Consider the following 25,052-nt stretch of genomic DNA (forward strand, 5'->3'; position numbering starts at 1 on the left):
ACTGGCCGGCGCCCAGTTTAAATATCATGTGAAGTATTGAACGACGACTGGCTGCAAGCCTGAAATTTGTTTGAACTACTCCCGTACTGTTATCCATATCTAGATGATATTCTTATTTTGTCAAATAACTCTGAGGAGCACGAATAACATCTGTCCTCAATATATTCACTGACAATTGGGTTGCAATAAATGATGATAAATCACAGTTGTGAGCTGCCTGTGTGACATTCCTAGGCTAGTCTGTCTCCACGGAAGGGATCCGTCCCAGAACAAGTTGCCTTTATCTGTGGCCTTCCTCTACCTGAGACTTACCACAATCTATGCCATATGATATGATAAACTACATATGATAAACTATTTGATGACACAACCCGCACAATGTGTCCCTGCAAGCAGTACTGACTGATGCATTTGTGGGAAAGAACACTTCCGGACTTCACAAGGTTCCATGGTGTGACGACATGCAGTGAGTGTCCAGCATGTTAAAAACTGCACTCATGAGCGAAGTCACTCTCATGCACCCAGTCTCCAATGCTCCAATATCAATCACAGCGGATGTGAATGACACTGCCATCGGTGCCATGTTTCTTCAGCAGGTCGAGGGTTCCGCACAACCACTTCATTTCTTCTCAGGAAAATTGTCCATTTCCCAGTTGTAATGGTTCACTTTCATCCAAGAACTTTTTGTCATTTATGAAGCACTTTGACATTTCCACAAGGACATCGAGGGTAGGCCAGTGATTATACAGGGTGAGGCATTTAAAACCATTTTGCCAGCTTATTTGGTGAAATACACATTTGATTAAAAAGAGTGATAATAAACATTGTTCACCTTGAAGAGGGACATCCATTAGATAACACTCATCCCCCTGCACCATCCACAGGGGAGGGATAGTGGGGGGGGGGGGGGGGGGGGCGGGGTGACTTTGAAATCATAAATAGGAACCCTATTTTTTATTGCAGATTTGGATTCTCTATGAAAAAATGTGTATCTTTTGTATGAAACATTTCTTTCATTTCATGATAGATGGTGCTATAATCAGAACATATGAATAGGGAGTGACAATTGTTGCAAAAAGTTAATGTATCACAAAAATACACATCCGATTAGGAAAATCAAAGTACATTACTTGATATTTGGGAAAATGCTATCATGTGACACTGTCTAACCTCCTACACTGCATTCTTCATCTATATTTAGCACTACCCAGGAACAATGACCTTTATGTAGTGGCAATGTGTTCCCTTTGGGGTGCTTGATTTTGGTGAGTCCCCTTGCCTTTCACTATCTCGGGATGATTTATTACTGTGAGTCCCCTTGTCTCTAACTATCTCGGGGTGCTTGATTACTGTGAGTCCCCTTGTCTCTCACAAGTGTTTCAGTGCAGTAAATGTTCAAAATGTTGTCCATTGTTTCTAATGCACATTGCAACTCTGAGTCTGAATGACAATGCGGCATGTATTAGTGCCTCTGTTCTACTGTTTGCACATTCATTGAGAATCTGCTCTTGTATATCTTTGAGGGTTGTAGGTACATCCATGTAAACTCTCTATTTTAACTATCCCCACAGACAAAAATCAGCAGAAGTCAAATCGAGTGAACATTCAAGCCACATCTGAAGACCTCCTTGTCCAATCCATTGACCTGGATACTTTCAACTCAAAACTTCTTCTTGAGTTAGTCATGAATGATGCACTGGGCATGCATCATGTTGAAACCACATATCCAGACTCATTCGAAGTGTAACATCATCCATTAGTATGGGTAAAACATTATCCACAATGTTGCTGTACATTTGACTAGTCAGATTACCTTCTATGAAGTATGGGCCAATTACCTGCGTAAATACATATGGCACCAAAGGTAAACACACCATGGCTGTTGGTGTTCAACTTGCCTTATCCAATGGGGATTCTCCACTGTCCAATAGTGCATGTTATGTTGATTCACTTGACTATTATTTGTAAAATTTGATTCATTGGAGAAAAGTATCTTGAAATGAAATTACCAGTGACTTTCAGTTGTTCCTGTACCCAGCTGCAGAAATTCAGACAGGTGTGAAAATCATCACCATGCAGTTCTTGATGTGGCAATAAATGAAATGAATCCCATTTGTGTGCATGGAGTATGCACAGAAGACTTCTTTATGAAATTCCTGAACCTCATGCAATTTTCCAAAAACTAATGTGAGGATTTGCAGCAACCAGAGCTAAAACATTCACTGTGCTATTTTTGTTTGTCACAGGCCACAGATGGACTCTTTCTCTAGGTTTAACATCCCTGGTTCAATAAACAGGTGGACAATACTGCAAAACGTTGTTGCAGATGAACATTCCTGTCAGGGGACAGAGTAGCATACCTTTGACAAGCTTTGTCAACATCTCTATGAGCCTCAAAGTATGTAGCACTGATATCAACCCTCCTTGCAATCATTAGCTTCATGGAGCAATTGTGACGAGATGTGTACAGTTCAAATCATTGAAGTAACAGGCACAGTCTGACCGCTGACTGAGTGCATGATCTTGGTCTGTGCTTCATTCAATAGTGGGACGTGTCACATGATAGCATTATTAAAAATATCAAAAAAGTACTTCAATTGTCTTAATTGGATGTGTATTTGTTTGAGATTGTACTGTTTTGCAACAATTGTTACCTCATTTCCATGTTTTCCAATTACAGTGCCATCTATCATGAAATGAAAGAAATGTTTCATACAAAAGTTACAAATTTTTTCATGGAGAATCCAAATCTGCAGTAAAAAATAGGGGTTCCTATTTAAGATTTCAAAGTCACCCCCTTCCACCCCCAGGGATGATGCAGAGGCATCGAGTGTTATGTTAATGGATGTCCCCCTTCGAGGTGAACAACATTCACTACCACTTGTTTAATCTGATGTGTATTTTGTCAAATATTCTGACAAATAATTTTAAATGCCTCACACTGTATATATGGACCACAAGTCTTTGGCCGATGCAATGCTTAAACCCCATAGCTGACCTCCCTCCCTGACACTTCCGACTCTTGGATTTAATATGTCAGTTCACTACCAATGTCCATTACACCAATGGTGCAGACAATGTCATCACTGACTACATGTCACGAATTGGTACGATCTCTTTCCCTCGGGTCTTCGACAAACTAGTGGCCCAGCAACAAACAGATAATGACAGACAGCAGTTACTACACAGTGAGTCTACCTAGCTCTAAATTAAGCCTCACCAAATTCCAGGTTCTTTCCTATTGGTCCTTTGCAGCGTTTCCCCAGGCACGGCCCACATCCTAATTCCGGCTGTCTTGCACCATAAGATATTTGTTGTTATCCATGACCTTGTGCACTCTAGCATTGAGGCCACCACATGTCTAATAATGGAGCATTTCGTGTGGACATATTTTAGGGCAGACTGTTTTTGGGTCCTTGCATGCGCACCCTGCCAATGCTCCAAGGTTGGTCACCATACGTACCCACCATTGGGCTTGTTTGACATTCCTAAAGGCTGATTCTGTCATGTACATCTCAAGCTGGTCAGTCAGCTCCCCCCTTGAGAGGGTTTTCAATTCATCCTGTCTATCATCGATCACATTAGCCAGTGGGTGATATAACAGCCGACTCTGTCTCACAGGCCTTTATTGCCCCCTGGATCACGTGCTTTGGCTTTACATCTTTGGTCACGACAGATCAGACATGACATTTTGAGGCTGTTCTTTTGTCCAAGCTGTGTGACTTGGGTGTTGCAAACAAATTACGTCAACAGCCTACCACCCGCAGAGCAATGGGTTGCTCGAACACTGCCACCACACTTTGAAAGCCATGGTGATGTGCCACGACATGTCTTGGTCAGAAGCTCTTCCCTGGGTCTTGCTTGGCATCCTTACAGTTTATAAACATGTGTGTTGCCATCTTCCTTTTCCAATGAGGACCTCTCCCTGAAGCTGCGTGATGTCACACTGTTCGTCCGTCACACCCTTCCATCCACCTCCTCCACACATTTGGGATCTTTCCAGACACAGAGGAGACAGCCATCACCACCTCAACTGATAATGACAGCCACCTCCCTATTCACATGGCACTCACAGTGCGCTATGCACCCGCATTGCCGTGCTACACGATCCCACTTTCCTGGTTCGACCACCCGTCATTCACTGAATCTACACCCATGGGCCCTCTTTCCCCATGGGGACATCTTTAGACATGACCACAGACTGAGTGCCATGCCAAACTACATCACCACCTCTTACTGTGTTGTACATTGCGGGAGGGGGTGGGGGATGGGAGCGCCTCTGTGGCAGTCATCGACCACTAGAATTGAGGGTTGATGCAATGTGCTATCTATGAACTACCAAAGTCTTTGACTATCAAAACTTGTACTATAATTGTAGTTTGTTCTTCAGCCTTATTCCAGCACTTGGCATGTGATGGTGTATTGTGTACAGTGTTCTTAATAAATACAGAGTTTCACATAAAGTGATGTACAGGTTATTAATATGACAATTGTATGACCTGTTCCCCATACACTCATGAAAGACATGAGAGAGGAATAACAGTGATGCCATATGTGGAAGCAGAAGGTCATATATTGCAGGAAAAGTGACCTGCTAGCACTAGAAGTAAACGTTAATGTCATATACTCAATGAAACACCATGTGTTAAATACCTTGGGTACAGCCAGACAACAGGATCAAATGGGGTCAACACTCAGGTATATTAATCAAGAAGATGTTCAGCAGGTTCTGTTCCTAGAAATATATCATGTTGACATAAAGACAAGCATGTTATCTGTTTAAGGTTCAGAATGTAGTTAGTATTCAACAACATCCTATCTAATATAAAGCAAGAAACTGGGAATCCCAAGCAGTTCAAAAGAAAAAAACATACTTCATTAACGACTCCTACAAATTACTTGATTACTTAGACCCAAGGACTGAAAATATCTGTTGGCACATTGGCAAGTTTTAATGTTCACTGTATACCTGCATGCTCAGAAGTAATATATTTTAAGCAGCTCTTTGTATTTGCAAATGTAGTTATCTGTTGTTGTTGTTGTTGTTGTGGTCTTCAGTCCTGAGACTGGCTTGATGCAGCTCTCCATACCACTCTATCCTGTGCAAGCTTCCTCATCTCCCAGTATCTACTGCAACCTACATCCTTCTGAATCTGCTTAGTGTATTCATCTCTTGGTCTCCCTCTACGATTTTTACCCTCCACACTGCCCTCCAATGCTAAATTTGTGATCCCTTGATGCCTCAAAACATGTCCTACCAACCGATCCCTTCTTCCAGTCAAGTTGTGCCACAAACTTCTCTTCTCCCCAATCCTATTCAATACCCCCTCATTAGTTACGCGATCCACCCACCTTATCTTCAGCATTCTTCTGTAGCACCACATTTCGAAAGCTTCTATTCTCTTCTTGTCCAAACTAGTTATCGTCCATGTTTCACTTCCATACATGGCTACACTCCATACAAATACTTTCAGAAACGACTTCCTGACACTTAAATCTATACTCAATGTTAACAAATTCCTCTTCTTGAGTTATCTATTCTCTGAAAAATACCAATGGAATCAAGTACAGTAGAGCATCGATTATCTGAACATCGGTCAACCGAACGACCGCTTAACCGAACTGTGTACTCTCTCACACCTGTTACTGTCCCACCCTACCGTTCATCATCCCCCTCACTCCCAAACCAAGTTTCCCACAGTAGTCACCGCACTGGGCCACCGCTGGCAGAACATTGCTTCTAATGGGGCCTTCACAAGGCGCTGCTGACTGTCCAAGCCACCAGTTGCTGTGTTTCAACAATCAGCACACTTCTGTCGGCTTGGCACTGGCAGTAGAAGTAGCGGCAGTATCAAAGCTGTTCACAGCAACAGCTGCGCCAGCTTAGAGTTGAGGCATGCCGCTCCACGCAGTTTGAAGGATTGCGCGCCCCCAAGAAGAGCTTCTCACAGTGCAAACAGTCACCTTCTGTTCTCTGTTATGACCACTTTGTGTGCTGCTGCGTGAAGAAGTGAACTTGACGATACAAAATGCTTAAACGTAAATGTGTTGTCCTTTCTATGAGGGACAAGTATGAGATTATTAAAAGGTTATAAGAAGGTGAATCTGCAACCACTTTATCCAATGAGTACAAGGTGGGGAAGTTGACAATTACGGATATAAAAAAACAAAAGACGAGCATAGCAAATTTTATAGCTATGCTCGATTCTACTGATGGATCAACAAGCCGTAAAACTATGAAGCTCGCCACTAACACAGATCTAGATGATGCTGTTTACAAGTGGTTTACACAAAAGAGATTGGAAGGAGAACCTATCTCAGGTCCCATTCTGTGTGAGAAGGCAGTGCAGTTCAACGAAAAACTTGGAGGGCCTTCGAACTTTAAAGCGAGCACGGGCTGGTTAAAATGCTTCAAGTTAAGACACAGCATTCCTGAGCTTACAATACAGGGAGAAAAACTGTCAGCTGATTCTTCAGCAGCTGATTCTTTCAAAGTCAAACTTTGGGACGTATTAAGGGAAAAAGATTATGCTCTCAAAAACATTTACAATGCTGATGAAACTGGACTTAACTGGAAAACTTTACCGAGAAAAGCTCTCATTTCACGTCATGAATTAGCAGCACCTGGTCCTAAAACAAGCAAGGACTGTATTACAGCTTTGGCTTGTGCTAATGCTACTTGAAGTCACTGACTGCCTATGTTCATCACTGGTAAAAGTAAAAAACCGCGTTGTTTCAAGCATGTTAATATGTCAGCTTTGCCTGTTGTGTACACCTCACAAAAGAGTGCCTGGATGGATAGTACAATTTTTATGAAGTGGTTTCTGGACGTTTTTGTACCCTCTGTAAAAGCTCATCAGCTAAAGAACGGGAAGAGGGAGAAAACACTACTTCTCCTTGACAATTCACCAACTCATCCATCATGTGATATTTTAAATGAAAAAGATGAGTTCATAAAGGTAATATTTCTTCCACCTAACATAACCTCGTTATTACAGCCCATGGATCAAGGCATTATTGAGACTTTCAAACGATATTACAGGAATGAATTGTTGCGTGTTATTGTTAGAAAGAGAAGAGGATGGAGAAGAAAGTCTCTTAAGAAATCATAAGAATATTGACTTGAAAGATGCATCCTACATGATCAGTGCAGCATGGACTAGTGTAAAGGAAGAGAATTTGAAGAAAGCCTGGAATAAAATTTTGGACACAAAAGAAAATTCACAACATATGATTGAAAATGACGAACAGAATGATATGTCAGAAATTCTTGGTATGCTAAAAGAAATAGATTGCCACGAATGTGATGAAGAAGACGTTCATAAATGGATGAATATCGATGATGCAGATCCAGGGCATCAAATCATGCAGGACAGCGAGATTGTAAACGTCATCACTGATAAAGATGATGCCGCCAGCATCTCATCAATCAGTGCTCCAGAAAGTGAAGATGAAAGTATACCAACAGCTTCTGAGGCGTTCACTTGTTTAGATACTGCCTTGCAATGATTTGAAGCCCAAGATGAGAGTGACCAGTTTCAGATATCTGTAATGAAAAAAGTACATGACTTAGCTGCTTGTAAGCGTGTAGGCTTGCTTAGACAGACCATAATAAAGGAATTTTTTAAACGTTAATTTTGTATACTGTGTGTATTGTTCATGCAAAATGCTTATGTAATATGTACATATTTTTGTTTACTAAACTGTGCCACATACTATATATTCCTACTGAAGTTGCCTTTGTATGTTACTTTGTAATACTAAAAGAGATGCCTGTTTTTATGAATAAATTAATGTCACTTGTGGTCTGGAATGGCCTAGGTAACAGGGAAGACAAGATAACTGAAAACTCACAACAAGCACACATGCACGAAGGATGGATGAAAATATCAACCACCACAGATACACAGCCCAAATTCAGATGTGGTGTGGGAAGGTCTAAGTAACCGAAAAGGCCCATACACACACAACACTTATAGGTTTCAATTGGTAGAATAGACAGTGGAAATTCATATGAACTGAAGATTTATACAACAGACTGTGAGTACCAAATCGTTTTAGTATGTAGGATTCACTGGTATTTTAGTGGTCTCTCAATATACAATCAAGACTGCATTTAGAATAGTGAGAATGTGAGCATCACGAAATTATGTTCTTTCATTGATTTATTCACACATTATGCCCCATAAAATACATAAGAAAAGTGAGCATTCAGGGGTGTGGAACAAATGAAATCATATATTAACAACAGAAGCAGTCATTGCAGACTACTTCTGCAAAGTCCACTATCAAACAATTACAACTGGTGCTAATCTTTTCACATTAATAATTATGGGCACTGCTTTTAGAAAGAGAAGCATCTACTTTTAAAAAAATAAAAAAAGACATTGCTCTCCCTTTTTACAATATTTAGCTGGATTTTTAAGCAGTATTTCATATTAAGTATTTATATAAAATTAATGAGTTCACAGAACACTATCAGCTGTGTATAAACTGGACAAGTTAAAAACCTGTATAATATTAATAACAGTGTTAACCAGAATCGCTGACTCTAGATACTGAAACAGATTATTGAAGGAGTAACTAATAGGGTATTTTTATTAAGACTTCAAACTGTCTGCTTGATGTCTGATGATGAGCCATTAAATAATTCTGCAACAAAACATAAAACTCAATTCTGACACTTCATCATACTGAACTCAGCCATAAATCAATTGCGTTGTCCCTCTCACACCAACTGTGAATATTTTAGCCCTTCTAAACGTAAACAAAACCACTGTGCTGTAACTTACGAAACACATAGAGTTAATTTTCTCAGATGATTTTCCTGCTGTCACGTGTGTGAATATTTATGTGGATTGCTTCATTATAGATTGAATTAGTATCATGCTTGGTGTGACTTACCCTTTCCTTTGGTGCTGGCATTTACAACAGAACTGGAGGAACTTTCTCCAACTATATTGTGTGCTTTCAGTAACATGTAATATGTAGCACCACAATCCAGATTTTGTAACGTATAAGAATTCTTTTCAGTTTCCATGTGTACTTCCTGCCAGCTACCATGATCTCGTTTATATTTCAGCAGATACCCTGCAAAGATTAGGCATTTTCACTACAAACTTGGTGTTTCTAGTAACATGCACAAACACATACATGTAGGCATTGAAACAAGGAAGGAACAATTGAAACACCTGCCTCTGATACACTCTAAGATAAAAAAAGCATCATGAAGTAATTATTTGAATGGGATGAAAACAGGGAGATGTAATGTAAAGTACAGTCACACAAATGATAAATTTTTTTTTAAAAATTCAATGATTTATTCCAGAGAAAGAACTTCACTAACTGGGCTAGTTAATAATGTGTTGGTCCACCTCTGTCTTTTATGCGAGTGATTATTTAGCTTGGCACTGATTGACAGATTTGTTGGATGTCCTGAGGGATATCATGCCAAATTCTGTCCAATTGGCATATTAGATCATCACACTCCTGAGCTGGTTGGAGGGCCCTGCCAATAGTGCTCCAAGTGTTCTCAATTGGGGATAGATCCAGTGGCAATGCTGGTCAAGGTAGGATTTGGCAACCATGAAGAAAAGCAGTAGAAAAACTTGCTGTATGTGGGCAGACACTGTCTTGCTGAATTGTAAACCCAGGATGACTTGCAATGAAGGGCAGCAAAATGGTATGTAGATTTTGTTGATGAACCAAAGTGTTGTAGGGTTCTGTGGATGACAATCAAAGGGGTCCTGGTATGAAAAGAAATGGCACCCATGACTATCACTACTGGCTGTCGGGATGTATGGTGGGTGACAGTCAGGTCAGGCAACCTCTCACTGTGTGGGGCATCCCCAAACACATCTGTGGCCTGGAATCTCATTGACTGGAGCACAGCTATCCTCAGTGATGAGTCCCTGCTTCAAATTGAGCCCCAGTGAGCAGCGAAGACATGTCTGGAGATGCCCCAGACAGCGGTGGGACTGTCATCCACCACATAGCCCAAAACCCACATGCAATGTGCTTCTCCTCAACAGAAGTAGCTGACACCAGAAATATTTTTCGAAATTTACACAGGTCAATATTATTTCAGCTGTTTTTCAGAAAAATTTCATATAATTTTATACACAATATGTTGTATTTCAAGCTAAAACTATGAAATTGAATTATTCTATTTTCCATTGTTACCACTGATAAGCACTAGCTCTGAATGTATAGTTAACATTATTTTTATAGAAACATTTGAAATAACAAAAAATTTTGCACACTTAAAATTTATATTATAAATTATGCAATCTGGCACTGTTTATTATGTTTATTTGTGGATTCATTTATAAAATAATAATATAAACAACTAGAAATTCATTTGTCAACAAAAATTGTAAACTCTTTGGAATACTGTTATTACTGCGGAGTGAAGTAGTAGTGGGCCTGCCTCTGACGCCATCAGATGTGTTTCTGTATTTTAGATAAACAATGTAATTTCAGCTTTGTTAACGTAAAAATTCAAAAGACAGTATGATATAATAAAATGTGACACAAATAAACATCGAAAAAACAAAAATTTTGCACTATATTCTTCAAATTTATTTAGATCAACTGGACGATGAGAACCAAAAACGTGAAAATTTCAGCTTCAAGAATCATACGGGTAGACTTGAAAAGCTGGAGCCAACTGAATGAGAAAAATAGATAAGTAAAACGTTTATTGTAAAACTTAGTCCTCTCGAATCTTTTGAAAAGACTTAACCATAAAGACGCTTGTGACGACAAAGGAGGGTGGGGTAGATTCAATGGAGTACCATTTATTTTCATATCAAGACCACTTTTGTGATCATTCACAGTACCCTTATGGCACATCTGTATGTTGATGATATTCTATGCTCGTTTCATTGCCCTTTGTGGCAAGTCATCCTGGGCACACATTTCAGTAAGATAAGGCCCACCTGTGCATGGTAAGAGTTTCAACCAGCACAGGATTTTAATTCTGTAATTCACCAAATGGACAGAATTTAGCACAATATCCCTCAGAAGAACATCCAATAACTACCAATCAATGCCAATCTCAAGCCATTTAACTGCTTACAAAAGGGCCAGAGGTGGACCAATGCATTACTCACTTGCTCAATTTAAGAAGCTCCTTTCCTTGAATAAATCATCCAATTTTTCTGAAATTGTAATCATTTGGTTGTCTGTACATGAACATCACATCCCCTGATTTCTGTCCCATTTGGATAATTCTTTTATGCTGCATCCAATCAAGCCAGTACTTATATGGTTTGAGACATTCTTTCTTCAGGTTCACATGATACAGCACTGCTCATAACTTGACACTCGCATGATAAAGGGAACAAGTGTAAAGCCAGAAGGGTAAAGGAAGTTAATCACATTTCTTGGCTGAAACTTGTGAGTATAATTTGTCTTGTATTCTCAGAGGTATTGATGCTAAAACTTATGACATGCCCAAGGGTTTCACTGCCAAGAGCCCCCACTGTTTTTGCACTTCAGTTCACAAATGGAGGTAAACTGCAATAAACTACATAAACCACACTACTAGCTCAGATGTGCTCAGTCATGTGCAACTTTTAAACGTTTACAGGAGTCCCTATTCTGTGACACTGCACCTAAGTTGGATAGAGCATTTTAATTCTATTGCACTCAAGACTGGAGATTGTGTTGTTGTTGTGGTCTTCAGTCCTGAGACTGGTTTGATGCAGCTCTCCATGCTACTCTATCCTGTGCAAGCTTCTTCATCTCCCAGTACCTACTGCAACCTACAGCCTTCTGAATCTGCTTAGTGTATTCATTTATTGGTCTCCCTTTACAATTTTTACCCTCCACACTGCCCTCCAATACTAAATTGGTGATCCCTTGATGCCTCAGAACATGTCCTACAAACCGATCCCTTCTTTTAGTGAAGTTGTGCCACATATTTCTCTTCTCCCCAATTCTATTCAGTACCTCCTCATTAGTTATGTGATCTACCCATCTAATCTTCAGCATTCTTCTGTAGCACCACATTTCGAAAGCTTCTATTCTCTTCTTGTCCAAACTATTTACCATCCATGTTTCACTTCCATACATGGCTACACTCCATACAAATACTTTCAGAAATGACTTCCTGACACTTAAATCTATACTCGATGTTAACAAATTTCTCTTCTTCAGAAACGCTTTCCTTGCCATTGCCAGTCTACATTTTATATCCTCTCTACTTCGACCATGATCAGTTATTTTGCTCCCCAAATAGCAAAACTCCTTTACTACTTTAAGTGTCTCATTTCCTAATCTAATACCCTCAACATCACCCGACTTAATTCGACTACATTCCATTATCCTCGTTTTGCTTTTGTTGATGTTCATCTTATATCCTCCCTTCAAGACACCATCCATTCCGTTCAACTGCTCTTCCAAGTCCTTTGCTGTCTCTGACAGAATTACAATGTCATCGGCGAACCTCAAAGTTTTTATTTCTTCTCCATGGATTTTAATACCTACTCTGAATTTTTCTTTTGTTTCCTTTACTGCTTGCTCAATATACAGATTGAATAACATCGGGGATAGGCTACAACCCTGTCTCACTCCCTTCCCAACCACTGCTTCCCTTTCATGTCCCTTGACTCTTATAACTGCCATCTGGTTTCTGTACAAATTGTAAATTGCCTTTCGCTCCCTGTATTTTACCCCTGCCACTTTTAGAATTTGAAAGAGAGTATTCCAGTCAACATTGTCAAAAGCTTTCTCTAAGTCTACAAATGCTAGAAATGTAGGTTTGCCTTTCCTTAATCTTTATTCTAAGATAAGTCGTAAGGTCAGTATTGCCTCACGTGTTCCAGTATTTCTACGAAATCCAAACTGATCTTCCCCGAGGTCGGCTTCTACTAGTTTTTCCATTCGTCTGTAAAGAATTCGTGTTAGTATTTTGCAGCTGTGGCTTATTAAACTAATTGTTCGGTAATTTTCATATCTGTCAACACTTGCTTTCTTTGGGATTGGAATTATTATATTCTTCTTGAAGTCTGAGGGTATTTCGCTTGTTTCATACATCGTGCTCACCAGATGGTAGTTTTGTCAGGACTGACTCTGCCAAGGCTGTCAGTAGTTCCAATGGAATGTTGTGTACTCCGGGGGCCTTGTTTCGACTCAGGTCTTTCAGTGCTCTGTCAAACTCTTCACGCAGTATCTTATCTCCCATTTCATCTTCCTCTACATCCTCTTCCATTTCCATAATATTGTCCTCAAGTACATCGCCCTTGTATAGACCCTCTATATACTCCTTCCACCTTTCTGCTTTCTCTTCTTTGCTTAGAACTGGGTTTCCATCTGAGCTCTTGATGTTCATACAAGTCATTCTCTTATCTCCAAAGGTCTCTTTAATTTTCCTGTAGGCAGTATCTATCTTACCCCTAGTGAGATAAGCTTCTACATCCTTACATTTGTCCTCTAGCCATCCCTGCTTAGCCATTTTGCACTTCCTGTCGATCTCATTTTTGAGACGTTTGTATTCCTTTTTGCCTGCTTCATTTACTGCATTTTTATATTTTCTCCTTTCATCAATTAAATTCAATATTTCTTCTGTTACCCAAGGATTACTACTAGCCCTCATCTTTTTACCTACTTGATCCTCTGCTGCCTTCACTACTTCATCCCTCAAAGCTACCCATTCTTCTTCTACTGTATTTCTTTCCCCCATTCCTGTCAATTGTTCCCTTATGCTCTCTCTGAAACTCTGTACAACCTCCGGTTTAGTCAGTTTATCCAGGTCCCATCTCCTTAAATTCCCACCTTTTTGCAGTTTCTTCAGTTTTAACCTACAGGTCATAACCAATAGATTGTGGTCAGAGTCCACATCTACCCCTGGAAATGTCTTACAATTTAAAACCTGGTTCCTAAATCTCTGTCTTACCATTATATAATCTATCTGATACCTTTTAGTATCTCCAGGGTTCTTCCATGTATACAACCTTCTATCATGATTCTTAAACCAAGTGTTAGCTATGATTAAGTTGTGCTCTGTGCAGAATTCTATCAGGCGGCTTCCTCCTTCATTTCTTAGCCCCAATCCATAGTCACCTACTATGTTTCCTTCTCTCCCTTTTCCTACACTCGAATTCCAGTCACCCATGACTATTAAATTTTCGTCTCCCTTCACTATCTGAATAATTTCTTTTATTTCATCATACATTTCTTCAATTTCTTCGTCATCTGCAGAGCTAGTTGGCATGTAAAGTTGTACTACTGTAGTAGGTGTGGGCTTCGTATCTATCTTGGCCACAATAATGTGTTCACTATGCTGTTTGTAGTAGCTTACCCGCATTCCTATTTTCCTATTCATTATTAAACCTACTCCTGCATTACCCCTATTTGACTTTGTGTTTATAACCCTGTAGTCACCTGACCGGAAGTCTTGTTCCTCCTGCCACCGAACTTCACTAATTCCCACTATATCTAACTTTAACCTATCCATTTCCCTTTTTAAATTTTCTAACCTACCTGCCCGGTTAAGGGATCTGACATTCCACCCTCCGATCCGTAGAACGCCAGTTTTCTTTCTCCTGATAACGACATCCTCTTGAGTAGTCCCCGCCCGGAGATCCGAATGGGGGACTATTTTACCTCCGGAATATTTTACCCAAGAGGACACCATCATCATTTAACCATACAGTAAAGCTGCATGCCCTCGGGAAAAATTACGGCCGTAGTTTCCCCTTGCTTTCAGCCGTTCGCAGTACCAGCACAGTAAGGCCGTTTTGGTTATTGTTACAAGGGAAGATCAGTCAATCATCCAGACTGTTGCCCTTGCAACTACTGAAAAGGCTGCTGCCCTTCTTCAGGAACCACACGTTTGTCTGGCCTCTCAACAGATACCCCTCCTTTGTGGTTGTACCTACGGTACGGCTATCTGTATCGCTGAGGCACGCAAGCCTCCCCACCAATGGCAAGGTCCATGGTTCATGGGGGGGGAAGACTGGAGATAGCTATGTCAAATCTTTGTACGACAAGGCTGCATAATAGTAGACTCTGTGCAATGTTGTAATGAACATCTGATTGTGGATACACTTTGTAGTTCTCTCTCTCTCTCTCTCTCTCTCTCTCTCTCTCTCTCTCTCTCACACACACACACACACACACACACACACACACACACACACACACACACACTCCTTGTAAAAGAAGTGAATCTTGTCCTCTGAAGATGGCCATAGGCATCTGATATTGGTTGTAGCCTGAATCAAGAAGAAATTTTAAATTTCTTGAATATAATACTGACTTTTGGCACATTATTTCATAGTGACACACATATAAAAGGAATTGTCATGAGGTTTCAATTATTCCATTAAAAAATTAATTTATATACTCTCCTGGAAATTGAAATAAGAACACCGTGAATTCATTGTCCCAGGAAGGGGAAAACTTTATTGACACATTCCTGGGGACAGATACATCACATGATCACACTGACAGAACCACAGGCACATAGACACAGGCAACAGAGCATGCACAATGTCGGCACTAGTACAGTGTATATCCACCTTTCGCAGCAATGCAGGCTGCTATTCTCCCATGGAGACGATCGTAGAGATGCTGGATGTAGTCCTGTGGAACGGCTTGCCATGCCATTTCCACCTGGCGCCTCAGTTGGACCAGCGTTCGTGCTGGACGTGCAGACCGCGTGAGACGACGCTTCATCCAGTCCCAAACATGCTCAATGGGGGACAGATCCGGAGATCTTGCTGGCCAGGGTAGTTGACTTACACCTTCTAGAGCACGTTGGGTGGCACGGGATACATGCGGACGTGCTTTGTCCTGTTGGAACAGCAAGTTCCCTTGCCGGTCTAGGAATGGTAGAACGATGGGTTCGATGACGGTTTGGATGTACCGTGCACTATTCAGTGTCCCCTCGACGATCACCAGTGGTGTACGGCCAGTGTAGGAGATCGCTCCCCACACCATGATGCCGGGTGTTGGCCCTGTGTGCCTTGGTCGTATGCAGTCCTGATTGTGGTGCTCACCTGCACGGCGCCAAACACGCATACGACCATCATTGGCACCAAGGCAGAAGCGACTCTCATCGCTGAAGACGACACGTCTCCATTCGTCCCTCCATTCACGCCTGTCGCGACACCACTGGAGGCGGGCTGCACGATGTTGGGGCGTGAGCGGAAGACGGCCTAACGGTGTGCGGGACCGTAGCCCAGCTTCATGGAGACGGTTGCGAATGGTCCTCGCCGACACCCCAGGAGCAACAGTGTCCGTAATTTGCTGGGAAGTGGCGGTGCGGTCCCCTACGGCACTGTGTAGGATCCTACGGTCAAGGCGTGCATCCGTGCATCGCTGCGGTCCGGTCACAGGTCGACGGGCACGTGCACCTTCCGCCGACCACTGGCGACAACATCGATGTACTGTGGAGACCTCACGCCCCACGTGTTGAGCAATTCGGCGGTACGTCCACCCGGCCTCCCGCATGCCCACTATACGCCCTCGCTCAAAGTCCGTCAACTGCACATACGGTTCACGTCCACGCTGTCGCGGCATGCTACCAGTGTTAAAGACTGCGATGGAGCTCCGTATGCCACGGCAGACTGGCTGACACTGACGGCGGCGGTGCACAAATGCTGCGCAGCTAGTGCCATTCGACGGCCAACACCACGGTTCCTGGTGTGTCCGCTGTGCCGTGCGTGTGATCATTGCTTGTACAGCCCTCTCGCAGTGTCCGGCGAGGACCATTCGCAACCGTCTCCATGAAGCTGGGCTACGGTCCCGCACACCGTTAGGCTGTCTTCCGCTCATGCCCCAACATCGTGCAGCCCGCTTCCAGTGGTGTCGCGACAGGCGTGAATGGAGGGACGAATGGAGATGTGTCGTCTTCAGCGATGAGAGTCGCTTCTGCCTTGGTGCCAATGATGGTCGTATGCGTGTTTGGTGCCGTGCAGGTGAGCGCCACAATCAGGACTGCATACGACTGAGGCACACAGGGCCAACACCCGGCATCATGGTGTGGGGAGCGATCTCCTACACTGGCCGTACACCACTGGTGATTGTCGAGGGGACACTGAATAGTGCACGGTACATCCAAACCGTCATCAAACCCATCGTTCTACCATTCCTAGACCGGCAAGGGAACTTGCTGTTCCAACAGGACAATGCACGTCCGCATGTATCCCGTGCCACCCAATGTGCTCTAGAAGGTGTAAGTCAACTACCCTGGCCAGCAAGATCTCCGGATCTGTCCCCCATTGAGCATGTTTGGGACTGGATGAAGCGTCGTCTCACGCGGTCTGCACGTCCAGCACGAACGCTGGTCCAACTGAGGCGCCAGGTGGAAATGGCATGGCAAGCCGTTCCACACGACTACATCCAGCATCTCTACGATCGTCTCCCTGGGAGAATAGCAGCCTGCATTGCTGCAAAAGGTGGATATACACTGTACTAGTGCCGACATTGTGCATGCTCTGTTGCCTGTGTCTATGTGCCTGTGTTTCTGTCAGTGTGATCATGTGATGTATCTGACCCCAGGAATGTGTCAATAAAGTTTTCCCTTCCTGGGACAATGAATTCACGGTGTTCTTATTTCAATTTCCAGGAGTGTATTTTGTTTGTTGGAAGGTATGTGTCTGCAGCTGCAGTACAAGTTGAAATCCCTGCACTAAAGTACCACAGCTTGTTGTTACAGGAGTCAAAAACAAAATGCTGCAGCAAGAAAATTGCATTTGTACCATGTCAATCCAGACAGCTACAAGTTCATCATGATTGGCACGGCACAGATGCAACATTTCCATTGCTGCTGAAAGTGAATTGTTACACAATGCTCTACTTTATCAGTGGGGTGCATCATTTTGTTTTTTCCCCTCTAGCAGTCAGCTACACTATTGCATCATGGGCACTTCAGACAGTTCTAGGACAGCAGACATTTATGTACAAACCGATGAAACATTACCTTTGTGATTTTGCTTCTTTTAGATGAAAATGAAAACTGCTCATTCTTTCGTCTTCAGCAGATGAACTCATATACACAAATAGTGATAACAGTAAACATAGAATACTCTATTATACCATGTGACACATAAGATTAGCTGACACTGTTATTTTCTAAGTGTAAATTATACACATTTCTATAAAGTGAATTATGTATATAAACTCGCATCTTTTAGAGTAAAAGGTGAAAGGAAATAAGTAGACTGCTGAGAAATTAAGAAAATTTGTTTTGGCTCACCTAAAACAGGTGTGCCTCCATCCTTAGGATAAGACCACTGAAGTTTGATATTATGATGATCAGAAGCAACAAATTCAAGGTGAGGTGGTTGAGGAGGCATTAGTACTATTATCTGATATCTTACTTGGTCTTCACCAAATAAATTTTTTGCTGTGCATGAGAAGTTACCTTCATTTTCCTTCTCCAGCTCTGGAAAGTGATAGGAATTAATCTTCCACATTAAATAAATATGTATAGTACATTAAGATAATCAGAATTCTATACAATAAACAATATGGCACCACTGCAAAGAACATATACTATGACTATAAAGCTGGACCAATAAATCTGCTATTTTTTTAATTCCTTATTAAGACAAATTTTCATGTTACAGAATAGGGGCATTGAAAAGGCACTAAATCAAAAGAACAAAGCAGATACAGAATCAGTTTGAGCCCTAACACATGTACTTTCAAATTTGCAACTGTTACTCTATAGGCTAGAGGAGTACAACCACTCATGCTCACTCACTGCCTGAGAAGTGAGCACTCATGGTAAAATGGGTTAGTCAGACATTATTATGCAGTGCAGATGAATGCAAACTGTGCACTTCATTCAAAGCTATGACCATGTGTTAGGTTCATAGTAGCCTTCGACACAATCATACATACTTATGGTGCAGTGCATAAAGTGTAGAGCAGGTATTTTTAAATTGATGAAAAATGGCATAATGGTCAGCTTAGGGACTTCAAAATGAAGGTCAGTGGCATATCCTGCTACTAGTACATGTGAGTGCACCGAGTGTAATGTTGCCATGCATGTGCACTTTAATCAACCACCACCTGTATACGGGCTAGCCACTAGAGGCCTCCTGTAGGAAGCGTGCGCATGGCACGATCTCCGCCAAATTATCTATGGGTGACTCTTGCCTATATGCAAATGGAGCACTGCTGACTCACCCTCATTATGTTCGTTTTGTTTGTACTGCTAAAATCAGTTGTTCTGTGTATTGCTTATGTTGCACCTTCTATATGGTTCTTTTGTCTGGTTATGTGCGGAGTCACGAGAGGCTTATTTTTGTTATTGTTCAGAGGCTTATGAATGAAGCCACATTGGTGCTAATTGTATCAGTTTCATGTATCACATGGCTACTGCATGATTGGCGATGGGTTTGAAATGGTTTCTGCATGTGCAGTCTTTAAATGTGGTTTCATCAGCTTTAGTCATTATGGATGCCTTGCTACCAGCCCTGATGGGACAGCTTACTTCAGCAATGAGTGCTTTGTCAGCTTCCATTAACAGACAGGGTAATGCTCCACTGGTCTAATCACCCACTTCTCCTCTATACGATGATTCAGCCGAGGAGTGGGAAGCTTACGGCAAAAAGACTTTGACAGCATTTTTTGGCTTTCAGTTAACAGACTTGAATTTGTGCTAAGCCTTATTCCTCTCATGGATCCCACCTCAGACATATCAATTACTGTGTGAGTTTGCCCCTTTACAAGAACTCGGAGCTCTTACTTTGGACCACATGTGCAGTTTATTGTCCAATTACCATTGCAGATTAATGCACATCATAGTGGTGCAATTTGAATTATACCGATGCCGCAGTAAACCAAACCATTCATACAGGGCCTGGGTAGCTGAACTTCATGTTCTTAGCCATAAGTGTCAATTCATTACTGATGCCCATAACACTGTTATGCAGACTCTGAGATGTGCAACACAATTATCTGTTTAGCTATGGACAAGGAAGTGCACCAGAAGGCTTTACTCTGTGGAAACCACAGTTTTGAAAATAGCACAATCTTTTGAAGTTTCTCAGGCAGAGAGTGACAGAACTGAAGTGTGGGGCAATGTGGCAGTAGTGTTACAAGATGTGCTCACTGGGACAACAGATAGCTTGCATGAGCAAGAGGCAGTGGCGGCAGTAAACATGATGGCCCAGTGCTGAGCAGACCACAACCAGCCCAAGCAGTTATGAACACAATGCCACTGTCAGCATTCCCTGTTTCTGTCTGGTCCTTTCTGTTTTGTCCAGCACAAACTTTTGACATGCCCTAAGTGCTGGGTTATTTGTAATGCTTACCAGAAGAAAGGTCACATCACCTCCATGTGTCATTTGCTGAAGGCTGCTAAGGATATGGACATGGAAATAAACTGACTCCAATGCTTATGACTTCTCGCATGTTGTTTATCAAGTTATGTAATTTTTGCCAAGTGCTCCAGCTCCAGGTCAACACAGGTGCTGCAGAGGTGTTACTGAATTCTCAAAACTATGTGAATTTAGGCTTGCTGCCATAGACACCGGTCATGCAGAAGCTGGTTAGTTATAACAAACAGAACATTATACTGTTGGGATAGTTTATGACATCTGTCTCTTACAAGTCAGTGGTTTGTTACATTACATTTTTGGTGGTCACTATGCTGGTGTTGAGAACTTGTTCATGATGGACACATTTCAGACATTTGGATGTTCTGTCACTGATGTAGTTCACCTTTTGTCTGATTGGGTACCATATTGTCAATTGTAAATATTGTGTGAGGAATTTTCAGGCTTCTTTTCAGAAGGTATAGGGTGTGCTATGAATTTTTATGCTCATATTTCTTTGAAATTCATGGCTCAGACTTATTTTTATTATGTGTGTCCCATTCCTGTCACCTTGAAAGCTCAAGTGAAAGCATTATTGGACAGACTTCAATCTCTAGGGGTGGTGAAACCAGTTGTGGCTACTGAATGGTCATCTCAGCTGGTTGTAATTTGAAATCTGTCAGGTAAACTTTAATTGTGAAGAATTGATTTGCTTCGATCTTGAGACTGAAACACAGGCTGTGGTCAAAAGTCTCCCAATTATGAGCTCACACATAGAAGTTGCCATTGCCACCAACCCAGGTCTCCACCAGATGGTTTGGTTTGTTCAACAGGGCTGGGCAGATAAACCACTGTGTTAAGCCTCAGAGCCCCCGTGCAACATTTATGCCTATGGTATCATCTCTCAGTTTTTGATGGTGTTTTGCTATTGACCACGGAAGACCTCACTCCCAGAACAGTTATTCCTGACATGTTACATGATGAGGTTCTATGCTTTCTCCACCAGAGCCATTGGGGAGTTTCATGCCTAAACTTTTAGCTATGACACATGGTTCTTTGGCCAGGGATTGAGGACGAAATTGTCCATTTTGTCATGGCTTGTGAGCAGTATGCCTAACAATGAGCAGCTCCCATGGTCTCTCTGCCCTCAACCTGCTCCACACCAGCTTTGGGAATGCATTCATGTAGATTTTGTGGATCCCTTCTTGAATTCTTATAGGCTCTTGGTTGTGGATGCATTTTCCTGGCTTTCTTACTTTCTCCAATGTGCATCAACATTACCTGAAGTCACAATTTGTATGCTTTTGAAGGTTTTTTTTCTGCTGAGGGGTTGCCTTGTACATTAGTTTCTGATAATGGGCCCCAATTTGTTTCTCACACTTTTCAACTGTTTGTTCCTATCATAGCATTCATCATGTTACTGCTCTGCCATTCCACCCTCGATCAAATGGTGAGGCGGAATGACTAGTGTCCATGTTCAAGACCCAAATGAGAGAGTTTACTGTGCAATCTTTTCTGAGCATGTATCACCTCACACCTATGGTGAAGTGGAATCTGCCTCAGTTGCTTCATGGCTGGTAGTCACACATGCTTTACCAACTTTTGCAGCCAGTTGGTTGGTTTGGGGAAGGAGACCAGACAGCATGGTCATCGGTCTCATCGGATTAGGGAAGGATGGGGAAGGAAGTCGGCCGTGCCCTTTCAGAGGAACCATCCCGGCACTTGTTTGCAGCCGGCACCACACCTGCCACGGTTGGGTTCATCTGGCTGCTTTATGCCAGGGTCACCGGTGTAGGTGCAAAAGTTTGGTTGTCGGTCCAAGTGCATACTGGCCATTGTTGTACGATGCCAGGTCCACTGTCTCTGTGACACCCGTATGGCTGACAGACTGGTGACATGCCACTTTGATCAGTTGCACCCCCTTCACCACCCAAAGCTACTGGTTCATGACTGCTGCTCCCGTTGCTGCAGCCTGCTGCACCACCCTCTACCTCAAACTCATCGTCCTCTACTGTGGAGGCACCCCCATTCCATTGGCTGCCTCCCCCACATGTGGCACCATGGGTTCTAGCTGCCCAGTATTGGGTGCCACATCTGATGCCAGAGACTGCTGTTCTGGTTGGGTCATCTCCACCAGCCCCCTCCCCCTCAGCCATGTCACCAGTGGGTCCAGCCCCATTTCCTCCACACTGGGCCTGCCTGCTGATGATGACACAGAGATAGTGAAGGCACCCTCCTCCTGATCAGAGACCAATGGCCTACATAGTCTGGTCCCTTCAACCCCACAAACCAACCAACCAACCAACCTCCTCCTCATCAGTGCTGTCATTGGGCACCATATACGCCCACCACCCTTGGGTGTGCCCACGTCTCCGCATGTTCTGGCCCTTTGCTCCGGTGCCTGCCTGCCCTGGCACATTGTCCCCCCTTTACCCGCTGTGGAAACCAGTTGCCATCTCCCCGGATCCAATGGATATGTCTTTTCGGGCCACTGGCATCTCCCTCATTCCCTAAGTGCACCGTTTGCGTGATGGAGAGGTATGCTATATCCTGCTACTAGTGTATGTGAGTGTGAGTGCACTGAGTGCAGTGTTGTCATGTATGTGTACTTGAATCAACCACCAATTGCATGAGTGAGGGCCAGCCACAGAGGCTGTCCAAAAGAAGTGTGCACATGGCACAGTCTCCAGCACATTGTCTACTGGTGACTTGGCACCTGTATATGCATGGGGCAGTGCTGACTCAGCCTCATTATGTTCTTTTAGTTTGTACTGCTCACATCAGTCATTCTTTGTATCGTTCATGTCGCACTTTCTATTGATTCTTTTGTCTTGTTATGTGTGGTGTCACGAGAGCCTTATTTCCATTACTGTTGAGAGGTTTATGAATAAAGCAATATTTGTGTTAATTTGATTGGTTTCATGTACTACTTGGTTATTACAGTCAGACTCACTAATACCAATTTACGTGTTAGTGCAGGGTGCCTATATGTTTATGGTACGTGATGGTACCTTAGGATGGTTTGTGTGCTTCAAGGCTCTGAACACAATGAACACATTCAGTTTACAAAAACATTAGAATAGCTTCCATTCTAAGGATTATGGACACATTATAAGGTGAAGAGTGAGAAGCAGATGGTGTGAGAATTAAAGAAAACACAAGAAAGTGATGTGACTGAAGTAAAACACCTGAATAATTTTCTCAACATTTTCACTATGAAAATTATTTTTGCTTTCAGGACGAACACTTGGAAGTCGAGCAATTGACATATTGCATTTCAGATTGTCAAAGCATTGCACAGTTTCAGTGAGAGAGAATTTTTAAAGACTTTTTAATATCTACAGCTGGGAATATAATTTCTATGAGACTGTAAGAGTTTCAGATACTCTCTCTCATTTGACAGTTCTACTCAGAATTCAAGAAATGGCCAATAACATTTCAAATAATGTAATGATACTTGCAAAAAGTAAATAAATAAATGTGAATTTTATTTGATGCTGGATGAGTGCACAGAAATTTCTAATGCTGCTGAGCTGGCAATTTACATTCACGGAACAGACAGTAGTCTCATCACTGCATATAACTGGACTTGGTAGGGTAGGTTGTCATGCTCCACAGATGTGCTGCACTTCAACTTAGAAGAGTACATCCTTTGTCACATAGAAGAGAACTTCTGGAGAAGTACTTGAAATACTGCCAATGCCATACGCTCCTACGGCCCACAGGTCAGAGCTCATTGTCTCCACTGTGCACATAATGTGAAGTGGGAGGTCTATCAATGGTACGATACTAAAAGTGATTTTACATCCAAACAGTATGTTTCCAGACATGAGTACCTTATCAAAACTTCATCTACTATGTCCCCTCTACAACTCCTAGAAGCCTGTAACAGGAATTTCGATTTACCCAGTATGTTTGCAATATGCTGTATGTGACACATGCTTATATCGGCGATGCCTCAGATAAAAAGCTAGTTAATGTTACAGTGGCATTTAGAATTAATTTCATGACATGGCTTTTGAACTATTGTTAAACTAGATGAAATAGTTTGTAGGTTATGCAAAAGTAAATATTATGATATATGTAGCTTGTACAGGAAGTGATGTTACCCGGTATAGTTGATTTGCTCATCTGCGATTTTTATAACTTGAATTCTTAGTTGAAGGTAGAAGTTACAGAAACTGCATTGTCCTGATTCCCCCTCCTCCATCATTAAACACTGTGATCTGGCCAACTGCTCACTAGTGAAATTTGTATGAGAGCCAGCTTACACAAGCACTAACTGAATTTTTCTTTCTTTCTTTCTTTCTTTTTTTGTCTTCAAGCTTTGAAGCACGATAACCATCTAAAGACTCCATCACACATCATAAACATGAAGGCATCCCACACTGATGTGTTATAAATTGAAAATGGTGTTCTGATCTTTGCTTTGAAATTCCTAACTCAGCCATCATATTGTTTTCCAATTATTTAAAAGCAACTGCACTTCATTTTAAGCACCGTGGAGTAAGCATGTATGCTCACATCTAAGGACATGGTGGATATGTTCATTCCTCTGAAGGCAGTCCACAGTCTGACTGCCCTATTTTACCAAGAGCATTTTACCAGGCAGCAAGTGAGAGGGTACTCTCATGCTTGACTAGTCACCTCCTGAACAGACTTGGACTAGAGCATTTTCCTGGTGAAAGTCCACTTTTTCGTGTGGCACTGTGGAAAGAAGACTGAAATTCAGCTCTTTATACCTTCTTTGATTAACAAAATTCATGTGGGCAT

The 25,052-nt window shown here is 42.1% G+C and overlaps 1 protein-coding gene across 1 annotated transcript in view; it reads right to left on the minus strand.

Moving 5' to 3' along the window:
* Window positions 1-25,052, minus strand: part of LOC126133935 (Down syndrome cell adhesion molecule-like protein Dscam2) — a 367,718-nt gene that overhangs the window by 81,064 nt on the left and 261,602 nt on the right. Inside the window, exons 23-24 of the mRNA XM_049915191.1 lie at window positions 18,209-18,397; window positions 8,905-9,090 (exon numbers count right to left, since the gene is read on the minus strand). Coding sequence (XP_049771148.1) covers window positions 8,905-9,090; window positions 18,209-18,397 — 375 coding nt within the window. The remainder of the gene's footprint in view (window positions 1-8,904; window positions 9,091-18,208; window positions 18,398-25,052) is intronic.

This window comes from Schistocerca cancellata, chromosome 1, assembly GCF_023864275.1.
Source record: "Schistocerca cancellata isolate TAMUIC-IGC-003103 chromosome 1, iqSchCanc2.1, whole genome shotgun sequence".
In the NCBI taxonomy this organism is placed as follows: domain Eukaryota; kingdom Metazoa; phylum Arthropoda; class Insecta; order Orthoptera; family Acrididae; genus Schistocerca; species Schistocerca cancellata.